Here is a 14083-nt window from a genome sequence, read left to right as displayed (position 1 = left end):
TAGATTGTTGCTGTAAACCTCTACGATGCTGAGTTTGAATCATTGTAAGTTTTTTTCATGTTAATGAAATACTTCAACGGTTCTTCATTTAATTGTTATTTTGCTTAATTCTCCTAAATCAAGCCACTAGTAAAAGTTCTCTTCATTGAGACTGAGAGAACTAAAACACAATCATCTGATAATTGGTTGGCAATTAAATTTCTGTAAGGACTGATTGATCCTTGCTGGCATGCTCGCAATTACAAAAATAACCTTCGAAAGCCACAAAAGCCAACAGGTATGCACTTATTATTCAGGGTGGTTTGGGATAATCTAAATAAGTGTACTTTTGACTTTTTATAAAATATGGATTAGGTATGAGTTGGATTTGAAGTGATGTGGTAGAGAGGTGATGTGACTTAAATAGGATGATGTGACTTAAATAGGATAGTGACTTTTTGACTTTTTAACTTTTTTAAGTTATAACAAACAAGGTCTCAGTATGCACACTCTTGTCAAAAGTTTAGGCCTGATGTCCAAGTTATATTGCCTTTGTTTGGAAAGTTGAGGTTGTGGTTTTTTTGGTTAAAATAGTCACAAAAAAATAAAATAGGTTTTATAGTCCAATAAAACAAGCAACCGTGCTAGGGATCCCCAGTGGGGGGCGACCCCAGCACCCCCAGTGCCATTTGTCTTGCTATGAGAACAAGACTTGGAAAAAAAAAATAAAAAAAAATGAGCCAATCAAAAACCAGTGGGAGTGGTGGGGGTCTGGGGCAATTTTCAATGCCTAATCCATCCTTTATAACCTCCAGGCTAAAAGAAAGAGAAATAAGAAATAACCAAAAACGAATCAGTGTGTTTGATTTGAATTTTCTAGATTAAGTTTTTTGAAAATTGAGTTTTTTAGTTTTCGTATTCTTTTGTTTTTAGTGAATATTTTTTAAATTTTAAACTTTTTTTTTACTTTTTTAGATGCACCTTAGTTAGATGTATCTAAAAAGTAAAAAATTCGTGAAAAAATATTTTAAAAAATTAATAAATACATAAAAATATAAAAAATGTACTGAATTTTTGTATTTTTTTTTTATATTTTTGGTATTTAGTGAATTTGTAAAAGATTTTTTTTACAATTTTTTTACTTTTTAGGTGTATTTATGTTAGGTGTGTCTAAAAAGTAAAAAAATTGCATAAAATATTAAAAAAATTCAGTAAAAATAAAAAAACATAAAAAATAAGAAAGTAAAATTTTCTGAAAAATATTTTCTAAAAAATGAAAACAAAGCAAGCTGAATAGTTTTTTTTGAACATGACCAAAAAAACAAATAGTTTGGACACTGCCAGCACCAGGGACGGACTGACGCAGAGACCAAAATTATTAATATATATTATTTTTGAATTTAATATTAATAATAATATTTTCTCTATCCTAAAATAATAGTTTCTTTTAAAGAATTGAATTTTTTTTGTTAGTACAATTATTACACTTTAAAAATACTTAATTTTTCAAAATTATCATTTGATAGTATATTTTTGGAAATCTTACTGATAAGTCTTATACACAAAGTTCAAAATCCATCTAGTCCCAAAATAAAATACTTGCACTAATTAGTCCTATATATTTTTAATTGTTACCAAAAAATTCTATATTTAAAAAAAATAAATTAAAGACGCTCCTACATTCACCTCTGTCGGATTTCCGTCAGACGATAATCGAAGGCTCGCTGAAATATTCAACATCACTGGGAAGTCGCCCGAATATCATTGAAAATTCGCCGGAGTATTGCCGAAATGTTCTGAACGTCACTGGAAGTTGTCAGAATTTCTAAAATATATGCTAGACGTCAAGAATATCGCCGGAGACTCACCAAAATATCTAGAATATTTTCCGAAAAAAAGAAGAATAAACTGAGAAATTAAAGTGAAAAAACATAACAAAATGTGCTAAATGTTGATAAATTAAAAGAAGAAGATGAGATGCCCCAAAATTTTTTTTTTTTTTGAAATATTATAAAATTTAAATAACAAATAACTTGCTAAATAAAATTTTAACAACTAATTAGGGAAATTTAAATTCTTACATAGTCAAAGCTTAATAACTAAATTACGAGTCCACATACAATATTACAATAACTTCATAACATATGTAATTACTAATATCAAGGATAATAAAATTTTATTTCGATAGAGTCTTGACTTTAAGTTAGCCAAGGTTCAATATTAGCAGTAGCTCCAAATTCAGCTTCAGTCTCTTATTCGACATAATCTGGCATGAAACACCAGGGCAACAAAATATATGACATGAGTTTTGCAACACAGTAAGAAAACGTAACCAACCTACCATTTATTTTAAGAGAAAATAATATGTCACGACCCGCTCTCCGTACCTAAGGGTTAAGCATCGTGATGGCCAGTAACTGAAGTTGCCTACGGCCAATTCTTAAACAAATCAATAAACGCGAGCAGAAGTAATATTTAAGTAAGGGTACCAAAATAATCATTGGAGCTTCTATTTTTATTACAAAATATATTGACCAAAAATGCCGATATTTACATAGAAAAATATCATAAAAGTGTTGTGTGTGTCTACTCCGCAGCCCTGCATCTAAGACTTTCCAAAAGTTATTTCTGAATTGCATTGTTTCCTGAAAATTGGTAAACAACTATAAGCACTTGGCAGAGTGAGAAATATTATACCAAGAGTATAAGGGACACGAAATAACTATGGATAGTTATGTAGCCAAAACATTTAAGATAACTTAGTCGGAACAAATAATCCTTTAAGTAGCAAAACTGAGATTATGTAAATAAATAACCATAACCACGGTAATTTGGTAAACAAATCATTTAAGTGGCAAAAACTGAAATACAAAAATTATGTAAGTAAATGACCATAACCACAGTACAGAATAGAACAGAACAGAGGTCACAGAAGTGACAGTCAGAACAGAGGTATGAATTCAAGAAGTGGCTCGTACGGATTCTAGAGGTGGCTCCCATAATAGTGTAACACTTAGCTCCGCACAGAACAGATGTCAATGGATCCATGACAAACAGAAGACTACAAAGTGGTTAAACAGAGGTCAATGGTTATTTAAGTCTCCCAAGGCGTGGGACTCTCGTGGTGGTACTTACAAAACATAATTGTATATAAGGTCATAGCCAAATATTCTTTAAAAGTAAAACAAACATATTCATGGGTTTCCTTTTAACAAATAGAGTTCGGAAATTAAACCACGTAACTGAAATATTAATATAATTTATAATAATTTATAAAACATAACTTGTATAAAATAAGTAATAGTAAGTCAAAATATAAGTAAAATACATTTTAGTATCTCAAGGTATAATATAACTCACATTAACTTTAATACCTCACCTTTTTTTTCACTATCAAAGACCATCTTAATTTCTACTATTTTTTCTTCTTTTCTTTTCTTTCTTTCTCCCTTCCTTTCTTTCTCTCATTCCTTTCTTTCTTTTCTTCTCTCGGTGTGACACGCCTCCCTTTTTATAGGGAGATAAGGCGCATACGTGGCAGATTCGATAATAAATTCATAAATTCATTCTTATCCTTAATAGATATTTAAAATAATTACATTTTAACCTAATATTTTAATATAATTATATAAATTAATTAATTCCTAATTAAATTACACTCTATCTTATACTAATAGAAAATTATTTATTTATTTTACTACCATATCTATTATTATTATTATTAATTATACTTTGACCCCTCAATTTTTAATAATTATATTATTTTATAAAATTATACATAATAATACAAAATAGATCATATATTTTCCAACTATAATTAAATAATATTTGTATAAATTTTACAGAATAATTAAAAATTTAGGTTGTTACATAATCAAACTAATGACAATTAAAATAATAATAAAATTCAATGGCATGATACATGTAACTACCATTATAATAATTTTGACAATTTTAATATTTTAGGTGACACTCAAAATCTCACCAAAGATATTTAACTTAACAACCACTAAGCATGGCAACGATTAATTTGAAACCCCCCATTGGTCAAATATTCAAGTGTTACCAACCGTAACTACCAGGCATGCCCACGTTCGGAGTTATATACCCAAGTAGTAGCATCCGTGGTCGGCCCCAAGGAAACGGTCTGCCAATGGTACGTAACCTCCCTGTGTGCCACCTGCACATCCACTCTTATTTCAAAACTGAATACCGAAAAGGGTTCAAATAAGTCTCGTGCCATCTTAGGGTTTCGCGACACAATTTACGTGAGAATTCTCAAAACCAAGACCCATCCTGAATAACCAGTATTAACCGTCAACCCTTAATTCGTACACTCTTTAAAACCAGGACTCACCCTGAACAACTGGTATTAACCGTCAATTGTTAACTTTGTATATGCCGTTAATTATTTTATTTAGTTTTAATATTAATCACAAATAATTCTAATTTTTAATTACAAATAATGTTATACTCACTCATTAAAATTCCCAACATAAAATATTATATATGTCACACAATAATAAATAATTGTACAAAATTTAAATAAACAATTTATTTAAATCATAATATGAAATAATAATTTAGATACTAATAAATCATAATTACACACATGCATGGATTTTAATCTACAAGACTAGACTACCACAATATTAAATTTTTAGTCCAAATAAACAATTAAAGAGATAATTTTTTATTCCTCCTTAATCTGCCAAAATTTTCAGAATGTATATCTTGCAAATAAAATTATAAATAAATTACTTATACAACTCTAAAATTCATATAAATCTACAGAATACTCAATAAATATGTTATGGTAATTTTTCAGAAAGCATTTTCCAAAAATAATTTATAAACAATTCTTAAAAATTTTAAGAAAGTTTATGACACAGATTTATCACATTTTCTTAAATTAATTCCATACTTAAATTTATAAATCAATTCCACAATCTAAAATTTTATTATGAAACTAAACTTCTCCAATTTCATTTTTTGCTTAGAAATTACCGGATTTAGTTTAATATAAAATTTTAATTGATTTTTCAAACACATGGTAAAATCTGCCTATAGCTCCAAATTTGGTTAAAAATCTGTATAAATTCATACAAAACTCCATAATTGTTGAAACAATTCATGGATGAATTAAAAATCATTATAAACAACTTTGTAGAAGAAATAATCTTCAAATTTTGAGTATAAAATTGTCTAAAAATTTGTACAAATTTTCTGACAGATTCAAGGACCAAAGAAAATCTTCAATCCTCTCTTTAATGGTATAAACTATACATGCCAGCCTATTTCCACAATAATACCATGACTTTAAAACTATCAATATCTTCAATATTTGATATACACATCACAATATTTATATACATATATAAAAAAATTTCTATCTAAAAATTAGTCATTTTATCAGATGAGTCTAATCTGAAAATTTCAACAATTAAAAAAAATGAGAGGGTTGAGAGGGTTTTCTTACTTAGTTGTAGGATTGAAATGGAATAGTGAAATGGTAGGAAAATATGCAACCTCAACCTCCTCCTCTTCTTCCACAAGAATTCCCTCTACTTCTTTTTTTCTTACTCTCTCCGATTAGCCTTTAGAAAACATGAACATAGTGTGTACGAACACTGTGTGTATATGAATATATAGAAGATTCTCTCTCTCTCTCTCTCTCTCTCTCTCTCTCTCTCTTTCTTTTCTTTCTCTTTCTCTTCATTCCATGAAGTCCAACGTGCCCCTCAATTCCAATGATGCATAATGAGATTAGGGTTCCTACAGTTACATGCAAACAAACATGTGGCAAAGTTGCCACCGAAAGTCTTTTTTTTTTTTTTTGAGTTGCTTAAAATTGATACACTAAAATTTTTAATTAAGGTCTTTAGTAAGAATAATTATCATGTTGAATCCTAATTAAAATAATTTATAAACAATAAATATTGAATATCTACAAAATTATTATTCTTAATATTGTCTTTGTTAGTGATTAAATTGGGTTAATTTAAAACTAACTTTTACACTATTATATATTTTAGGTAAACTCTGAATAAAATTAATTAATTTATTTATTTATTTATTTTCTTTTAAGAATAATTAAATATGGGTTTTCACAGAAGAAAAAAAAAACTTAAGAACAACAAACAGTAACAAAGAAAAAAAACATACGTTATTTTTAATTTTTGTAAGGTTTAAGCAAATAATTCCTAATATTGATCAAACTGAAAAGTAAGCTTTGAAACTGTAAAATGTTATAGTTTCAAAATATGATTCTATTAAGTATTTATCCTTATTAATCAAACTGAAAAACATGTTATGAAATTGTAAAATTTTACAATTCTAAAGAATGATTCAATTCAGTACCAAAAAAATTGAAACTGTAAAATTTAACAACTTTTATCGCCTGTAATTAAAACTCGAAAATAACTTGTTTAGAATTGGAAAATTTTCTCTATTATAACACGAAAATAGAAGTGTATAGTACAAAAAACAAGTATTAAAACTGAGAGATCAAAGGAAAGAGACAGATATAGAGAGATCCTTGTACTCTGACAACTATTTTTTGGTTTAGATCTAGCCGAATCTAACATAGATTTACTCAGATCTGCATCAGATCTGAGTAGATCTACTCATTTTCTTCGTCAGAAACTCATCTCTTTCGTCATTGGTGAGCGCAAAACAAGAAGTTGGTGTTCGGTGGTTGCCCATGAACCCCAATCAATGGTGGTCGCTGGTCGCCAATGACTGTAGATTAGAAAGAGAAAGAAAAAAAGGAAGACGTGGTCGCGGTCATAGTCATTGCCGATATCAAAGAAAGAGAGATACAGAGAAGAAGCAATGTGTAAAGAAAGAGGAGAAGATAAATGGGTATAGGACTTTTGGATCTATCGAACAAGTTTTGGGATTAAATAGAATACACACTTTCAAAAAGAACTTGTGGGTAATTTGCCCTATATTTTTTTTAGGAATATTAATTGTCATGATTGTACTTTTTGTGTTTGTTAATGAATTGAAAAAAAGGATAAAATAAGAAATTTATATTATTTTAGTCATTAATTTTTAAAAAGACAACCCAAGGGTGGGTGGCATTGTGGTTAAGGCTTGGGGTGTAAGCCCCAAGGTCACAGGTTCAATTCCCTCCCATTTGGGCCAATCTCCTGGGCGAAGCACAGTTGGTTAGAAGGTTGGACCTTAAGTTGTCTAATCAACACAAGGGGCGCTGCCTTGGATCTGCGGGATAGTAGGGAGGATTTCCCTGTAACAAAAAAAAAATTAAAAATTAAAAAGAGACTAATATTTTAGAATAATAAAAAATAGAACAAGAAATTAATATTGTGGAATAAAAGGTGTAATTATTTAGGCAAAGATGCCCCGCCGCCCCTTCCCCGCCCCCCGCTATTGATTTTATCGTTGTCCAATCGACCCCACCTATTCATTAGATGGCCCAGGTCTTTTCTTTCCACTAAATAAACAGAATAAAAGACCCCCACTATCTTCCACTCCCACATACACGTGGGGGTTAGTGACTGGAGAAAAAAAAAAATGACCAACGACAATCCACCGATGGTGTGTTTGTTTTGAAGGATTAAGGTGTGGGATTAGACTATTAGTCCCACTGGACTAATAGTCCATTGTTTGTTTCATTTCTTTTGCTCCGGACTAATAGTCCCCCCGGACTATTAATCTCATATTTGTGGGACTATCCTATCTCATGGGGAGGTGGGATTGTTTCCATGGGATTGGAATCCCATGGGATTAGGCTCTGAAATGTCCATTTTATCCCCATGCTATTACTTAGCAAACAATTAGAAAATGGTAAAATAGTCTTTTGAACATTTATAAATTATTTTTTTAGTGTTGTTAATTTAAAATTATATATTAAATAAAAAATTTTAATTACAAATTATAAATTATAAATTATAAATTAAATTTAATTAAAAATAATAAATTATAAATTATGGCCTTATAAATTAAAATTTTTTTAGCGTTGTTATAAAATTAAATTTACATGTTAAATTAAATTATTTTTTTAGTGTTGTTAATTTAAAATTATATATTAAATAAAAAATATAAATGATAAATTAAATTTATTTTAAAATAATAAATTATAAATTATGGCCTTATAAATTAAATTTTTTTAGTGTTGTTGAAAATTTAATTTATATATTAAATAAAATAATTTTTTATTGTCGTTAATTTAAAATTATATATTAAATAAAAAATATAAATTATAAATTTAATTTAATTGAAAATAATAAATTAAAAATTATGGCATTATAAATTAAATTTTTTTAGTATTGTTAAATTATAAATTATAAATTATAGATTACAAATTTAAAATTATATATTAAATAAAAATTATAAATTATAAGGGTAAAATAGTCTTTTGAACATTTATCCTTATCTAGTCCGTCTAACCAAACATTGAATTCACTAAAAATAGTCCAATTCAGACATCTAATCCCATGACTAAACAAATATAGGATACAAATCCAATCTAACCAAATAGTCCAAGGACAATTTATCCTGCGACTAACAGTTTGATAGATTATAATCCCCTTTATTCAGTCTGTCTAAACAAATACACCCTAAGGCCATGTTTGTTTGGGTAGACATGAGCTTGGGATTGGACTAATAGTCCAATAAAATTATTAATCCGATATTTGGTTAAACAATTGAAGTACGGACTAATTATTTTAAACTTGACTATTAGTTAAGATAGAATACATAATCCAACGGATTCGTAGTCCTAGGACTATTAGTCATAGGAATATTAATCCAGTTCGCCCAAACAAATATGGCCTTAGAGTGCTGAGAGTCTCTCCAATAGGAGCCCCAAACATTATGTTAAAAGGGTGTTCAAAAAAAAAACATTATGTTAAAAAGAAAGGGTTGAACATCAGAATAAAAAATAAAATCTATACTATTATAAAGTGAACAGAAACTTTGGTGTCCTGAAACTTTACTCTCTTCATGCCATGTGACAGTATTTTTTTAAAAAAATGTAAACAAAGAGATGGGCAAGGCTTGAACCCATGACCATGGATTTAAGTACGAGAACTCATACCACTTAAGCTAAGTACACATTATAATATTAATTTCATTATTATTATTTTTTATTCATACTTATTTAAATTGCACACACATCGTGTGTACCACCCACTAGTATAATTAAAAATCCACTTCTTTTTCTTGACGAGAAACCGACCGAAAGCATAAAGAAAAAAAATATCGAAGAAGGGTTTTGACTTGCTCCATGCCGTTTTGTTTATTGGAAGTGTAGGATTTTTTATTTTTTTTAGTCAAATCAACTTAGGAACATAGAAGAAAAAAAAAAAAAAATGCTGGGGACTTCCTTTTATGAGAGCCACACCATCTACGATTGAGTTTCAAAAGAGAGTTGTGAAGGTCCAAAAAAAAAAAAGAGTCTCTATCATTATTGGAAAAAAAATGTTATTTTAATCTTCTTATTATCACAAATATGTGATTCATATTCTCTTTTATTATTGTTTTTAATTTGTAATACTTTTATTATCCTTTTTTTTCATTGTCATGTTGATACAATTATAATTTTTTTTTAATTTTACAAATTAAGAAAAAATCATGAATTAAGACGTATGATTTCCATTATTAGGGTTTTTTAATCATATTTGGAAAATTTTAATTTTATTCAAATTAAGTGTTATAAATTCAAAATTAAAATGAATTGATTGTCTAATAAGTCTTATGATAATTAATGACGTTTTCATTAAACACTATTAAAAAACGCTACTAATTGTTAATTTTTAGTGACATTATGCCAATTTTATCATAAAAAAATATCACTAATTATAAACTTTAGCGACAGTTTAAAAAAAATTATCATAAAAAAATGTCACTAATTGACAACTTTTAGCGACAGTTTGAAAAATTCGTCAAAGGAAAACGTCACTTTTAGTAATAATTTAAAAAAATCATGACCAAAAAAAGTCGCTAATTGTCAATTTTTAACGACATACGTAAAAAATCGTCATAAAAAATTATTTTTAGCAACGATTTTACCAAGACTATTTTCAATAGGACTTGATGAAAATTAAATTGAACTATTAAGATCAATTTAATTTTTATTTTTTTAAAAGTTTTAAAAAATAATTTTTTAAATTCAAACTAAACAAAACCTTTATCTTTCTAAAAACACTAACAAAGATTGACCTTTTTTGGCAATAAAAGACATGGCTTTATAATACTAAAAGATTTTTGGGTGAATATAATACTAAAAGATGATAAATAATAATATTGATCATTTTAATAAACTTCCTAAGTTAAGCATGCCATTTGCACTTAAATTTTTTAGTATTATTTATGTGTTGAATCTAAATTCATGTCATGGCGTCCCTGCAAATAAATTCTTGATTCCGTCCGTAGCCAACATCGAAGGTGGCATCCCATTCTGCAGCTTGATATCAATTTCAAGAATTGAGTTCTCAGAATTCAAGGTGAAGTTGACCTTTTTTTTGCTTCTCCTTGTGCTAATGATACTAATAAATATCCAATCCTCATACTCTTGTTGAATTTTATCTAGTAAAACATAGGAAGCAGACAAAGCTTGGCAAGCACCAAAAAAACAAAAAAAAAAATCTATAAAATGATTCCAAGGTTCCATTTTCTGGTTCTGAGTAAGCAGATGGCTTACCTCCAACTATCCTGCTTCCTTCTCAAGTGCTCCAGTACATATTTTTCACCAGTAAGATACTCAACCAATTCTTCAAGTGATAAAAGAAATAAAGAAATAAGAGGCAAGGAAAAAGGTAAGAATTGAAGAATATTAAGAGAAAGATTATGTAGATCTCTAATACATTAATGATTACCATTTGTGTAATTTCGACAGTCGTGATGGCCTATCCTCAAACCAGTATCCCAATTCCCATTGAATTTATATGTTGCATCTATAGCATCCACTCTGGAGTATCCAACAAACCAACATTTACGGGCTGGCGGCTTTGTCAACTTCCTTGTAAGAATAACTCCTAACAAAGGTGCAGAGTGCAAGAGATACATTACTCTATGTCTCACAGAGATTAGATAATCCTTTGTGTTTGAGTGCAAAAGATACATGCTTGCGTTTAGTAACTACTCTTCTTTTTCTTTCTGTAATCGTTTGCAATGCAATGAAATTTTGCTAGTTTTATGATTTAGCATAAGAAAAAAAAGTTCATTCATGAATTATGGTTTTTGCATTATACATGGTTCAAAGTTGAGAGACTTGATTGTCATTTAGCATCTACAGTTCAATTTATGCAGAATTGAGAACCATAATTGAAGGTTAGCAACTAAAATGAATATATATATATAAAATCAATACCAAAACGAAAAACGAAACAAAAAATTTAAAAACATCAAGGGGCATACCTGGTATTTTTCTGCCAGATAGAGCTGCAAGTGCTACATATATATTTTCAGGATCTTGAGGTTGAAAATCAAAAACAAAGGCCTAGAAAAGAAAGAAATGTGATGAGAAAATTATGTTAGAATAAATAAATGCGTGTTCAAATTGGCCTATTGGATAGTAAGACTCTGTTTGGATGGAGGGAAAGTAAAAGGGGAAGGAACTCAAATCCCAAAACCCAACAAAAATTATGAAATTCCCATGAGAATATGAATCAATCAAATCCTCCATCAGATGACTAGATGAGAAAACCGCAAAACCCATTAATATATAGTTGTGAATATGTAAATAAGCATGAGAATTTTGAGAAACAAAGTTGAAAAAGTCGGGGAAAATATGATAAACCCTAGTGGGGAATATGGAGGAGGAGAGAGAACCTGAGAGAGAGGAGGTGAGGAGGAGGAGGGGGGTTTGATGAGGACCATGAAGTGCTGCAAATCCCAAAGGTTTAGGGAGTAAGCAGAAGACATAATCAGGTGGGCAGGTCCCTTTGCTGCTCTTAATGGCACTGCTGCTACATACACCTGGTCTCTGCTTCTTCTTTCTGTCACGGTTGCTGATTTTGTGGCACTGCTCAGCATACACACCATTTTTGAGCATTCAATTACTGAGATATCAGTTCATCGAATGACTATCTGTTGGGGAAGAGTTTGTTACACTCATAAATAAATAATTTTTTTTATGAATTTAGATAAATATTTAAAAAATTTCCATATACAGCCTACAAATGTTATTTCATATCTAAGTTTGCCAAAACAGACTGTAAAAGAATCAAAAATTTCCTAAAATAAAATTGTGTAGACAAAATTTATACTACATGTGAATATTATTACCTCACATTTAAATCTATAATAATTTATTTTTTAATTTATTTTTATGTTGGTGATAACATTATTGTATTTTTATCTATACTCAAAAGGTGTGGATGGAATGCATGATACTCTTTGCCATGAATTGGGCTGCCAAATTAGATGAGCCCTGCTTTATTTCGAATATAGTTGGGCTAGGAATCAATCACAAAGATTAGTCTTGGTTTCAACTCTGGCTGCTCATATGAGGCCTCTTTTTGAAATTCTATTGCGAGGACAAAACTAGATGAGCCAATTTAACCGATTAAAACCGGATTGAACTGGCTGATTTTAATTAATCGGTTTTTTCATTGAATACTCTATTTGGTTTTGGTTTGAGAAAAACACTATCTGCAGATTCAGTAACATTGTTCAACTTTTTAAAATCGAATGGCACCAAAATCGACCAATGTATCTAACACTTAACAACTTTTCTTTTTCTTTTTCTTTTTTTTTCTTTTTTGTACTGTATCGAGTACTTCAATAAAGACTTGGTGAGCTTGTATTTTGTTAAAGATTTGGGCCCGTGAATTGTGATTTCTATTTTGTTACATAGATTTGTGTTAAGTTTTTGTTTTTGACAATCCCGTTTGACAAAACTCTTTTCAGTTGTAATTTTATTTGATCTTTTATTTCAGTGAGGCTATGAGTATTTAGTTGCGAATATAAACCGAATTGTGCTTATGCAGAAGAGTTTGTGATCTTAATCCTATCATGTTTGCCACTTCGCTGACTATATTGGGGATCGAGCTGCCCAGTCAGCTCGCAGGGGTTTAGGGGGCAGCGTCCCGGAAGCAAAAAGCAAAATTGTAGTAGAAATTGTTTGACCGCTTGAGCAGCCGATTGTGCGCTCAAGCGAAGATGAAATCCTTTCGAAAGTTTCACTCACCTACAAAAGTATTCGGAGTTGAGATTTTTATGCTCGAACGAACTTTTCATCGCTCGAGCGAAGACACTTAAGTAATTCAAGCATATCAGTCTTGTCGCTCGAGCGACCGCTGTGGCCCCGTTTGCTATAAAGCTACATTTGAGTCAGAATTTAGGATACGGCTTTCAGATCTTCTTCTTGAGTATTGGGGTTTTCTTTTGGAGCTTTTGTGATAACCATGTTCTGTGTTATGTTAATTAATCTTAATTATGATTGTGATTATGTGCCTAACATGATTTTGAATGCCAATTATATGATTATATGCTTTTTTGAATTTCTATCTGTTCACCGTAGGAAAATCTATTTGATTTTCTGCTATAAGATTAAATTGAAGGCCGTAGAGGCAGCAGAAAATGGAATTGACCGTATTTTTGCGATTAGCATGATTTTTAGAGCCTACGATGAGATTTAATCAAAAATTGATTCGGATCAAAATAACTAGATTGAATCGATTAAATTAAATACAATTAGTTAGTCATAATTGAGTTTGATTAACTCAAGCTAATCATCGAGTATATATATGTGCTAAACACACTTAAGGTCATAGGATGAGCTCAAAATCTAAAATATACACTCTAGAGAGAAATTGAGCCGACTTTAGAGAGAGGGTTCATCCTTGAACATTTTTGCAAGAGAATTCAAGAACTAGGAGGATTAGCTCAAGAATTGGCTATAATTGGAAAGGTTGGAGCTTCTAGGTGAGTAATCGAACTCAAATTCATGAGTTTAAGTTCATAACTAAGTGAATTCAAGCATAATATGTAATTAAAAACAAGAATTGAGTTGATTATAATGAATTTGAAATTAATATGTATTGAGATTGCCATGAATTTGCATATTTGAGCATGAAACATGTAATTCATGTTGATTTGAGAGTCATTTGATACATGCATGTAAGAATTACCA

General features: G+C 29.7%; 1 protein-coding gene across 3 annotated transcripts; it reads right to left on the bottom strand.

Annotated features, from left to right (window-relative positions):
• Positions 1-2523: 2523 nt before the first annotated feature.
• Positions 2524-12185, bottom strand: LOC114286994 (PTB domain engulfment adapter). 3 transcript variants are annotated; one of them, XM_082884006.1, is made up of 5 exons: positions 11779-12124; positions 11365-11446; positions 10824-10982; positions 10649-10718; positions 2524-2624 (listed from the first exon to the last, which is right to left on the bottom strand). In XM_082884006.1, the coding sequence occupies exons 1-5, from the start codon at positions 11989-11991 to the stop codon at positions 2585-2587; spliced, it is 564 nt and encodes a 187-aa protein (XP_082740132.1). In that variant the 5' UTR covers positions 11992-12124; the 3' UTR covers positions 2524-2584. The 3 variants fall into 3 exon arrangements, with proteins under 3 accessions (XP_082740132.1, XP_028086023.1, XP_028086024.1); XM_028230222.2 differs by lacking the exon at positions 2524-2624 and adding an exon at positions 6454-6720; XM_028230223.2 differs by lacking the exon at positions 2524-2624 and adding an exon at positions 6833-7231 and having other exon boundaries at positions 11779-12185.
• Between the last annotated feature and the right edge of the window lie 1898 nt (positions 12186-14083).

This window comes from Camellia sinensis, chromosome 8 (assembly GCF_055761805.1).
Source record: "Camellia sinensis isolate YWXY chromosome 8, ASM5576180v1, whole genome shotgun sequence".
NCBI classification, from domain to species: domain Eukaryota; kingdom Viridiplantae; phylum Streptophyta; class Magnoliopsida; order Ericales; family Theaceae; genus Camellia; species Camellia sinensis.
This window is presented reverse-complemented; position numbering and strand designations above follow the sequence as displayed.

Bases quoted from the DNA above. Each gene is read 5' to 3' on its own strand.
- LOC114286994 (XM_028230222.2), bottom strand. From the start codon at position 11,991: ATGGTGTGTATGCTGAGCAGTGCCACAAAATCAGCAACCGTGACAGAA. The intron at 10,719-10,823 runs GTAATCATTAAT...TATCACTTGAAG, and splicing joins CTGTCGAAATTACACAAATG to AATTGGTTGAGTATCTTACT. The intron at 6,721-10,648 runs GTAAGCCATCTG...TCTAATCTACAG, and splicing joins AGGAAGCAGGATAGTTGGAG to TCATTGGCGACCAGCGACCA.